Here is a 1,310-nt window from a genome sequence, read left to right on the forward strand (position 1 = left end):
GATCCATTTCTCCAGGTTGGGTTTATTTCCCAGCTTCAGAATAAAATCTGGTAAATAGCTGACAGCTTTACAAAAGAAGGCACAACACCCCACTCTGCCTGCATGACCTAGGACCTGAAACAAAATGACATATCCAAATCCCAGAGTTGGAAGCACCATCTCCCATGCTCACCTCCACTGGCCTTTCAGTGGCTCCCATGCTCAGCAGCTCAGCATCAGGGCTCAGTTAATAACTAAGCCCCTGGAAGCCAACCAGGCTTGCTTTTGCACTGGATTTAGGAAAATAGACATGCTTTGGGCAAACTCAGCTACTCCAGCTTCCCGTCTGCCAGCCCGAAGAGCAGTAGGCATGAAAACATGGCACAGGCTTTGGTGAGGCTGAGAAAATGTGCGTGGAAGCCCAGCCTGCTGCCGCTTGCATCTTGGCTCTTATTGCCCAATGCAACATGCATGACACAACCCATCTCTCGGCTTGCAGAGCCAGACTTGAAGGAACAAACATACCTTGTCACATTCCCCATCCAAGCACCGGCGTGGGGCCACCCCTTGCAGTGTAAACCGTGTTTTTCCTTTCCCATGGGACCAGCCCCAGGACATAAACCTGAAGAAGAGATGACTTATGGCAGGAGTCTCCTGATTGCGGTGACGTCACCTCCTCGGGGAACTTGTTCCTCTACAAATCCCAATCCAGACTGGAGCTGATCTCCCCTGATCACCCTGAGGGAATCCACCCACAGGATCAACAGGAGGTGGAGGGTGGGAAAACATATAAAGCTCCCTGGGAGCAGCTCTCGTTTACTATCCCAGCTGCACGGATCTACTCTCAGCATGAAGACACTTCTGGTAGGGCTCCTGCTTGGCCTGGCATACCTGGAGTTGGGTAAGACCGCTGCATTCCCGACACTGCAGGGACCCCCTGAGAAATGCCTGGGAGGGGAGGGGAAAGGCATCAATGCAGAAAGACCTGGTAATCCCCAGGTAGGGGAAATAACACCTTTATCTCTTTAAGAAGGTCAATGGAGAGGGTGAACAGAGAAAGAGGAGATGTATTCCTGGTGGGGAGAGCCGTGACGCCTGATGGAGAGCAGTGCACATAGTTTGGACCCATAGGTGCCTGTCACTCGTTCCTTCTCACACCGCACCTCTGGACAGAGGGGACCAACACGCTGTTTTATAAGACTAAGTTGTAAATGACAGCCACATGGCACAGGGCAGTACAAGCATGGGCAAGGACTTGAACTGACAGCCTCTACTTAAGCTGCCAACCTGTCCCCTCAGGGATGGGATGGGGTATGTTCATTCTGCATTCC

General features: G+C 52.0%; 1 protein-coding gene across 1 annotated transcript in view; it reads left to right on the forward strand.

Annotated features, from left to right (window-relative positions):
* Positions 1–828: 828 nt before the first annotated feature.
* Positions 829–1,310, forward strand: part of LOC104626484 (secreted Ly-6/uPAR-related protein 1-like) — a 4,774-nt gene continuing 4,292 nt past the window's right edge. Inside the window, exon 1 of the mRNA XM_010294422.1 lies at positions 829–880. Coding sequence (XP_010292724.1) covers positions 829–880 — 52 coding nt within the window. The remainder of the gene's footprint in view (positions 881–1,310) is intronic.

This window comes from Phaethon lepturus, unplaced genomic scaffold (genome assembly GCF_000687285.1).
Source record: "Phaethon lepturus isolate BGI_N335 unplaced genomic scaffold, ASM68728v1 scaffold9329, whole genome shotgun sequence".
Classification (NCBI taxonomy): domain Eukaryota; kingdom Metazoa; phylum Chordata; class Aves; order Phaethontiformes; family Phaethontidae; genus Phaethon; species Phaethon lepturus.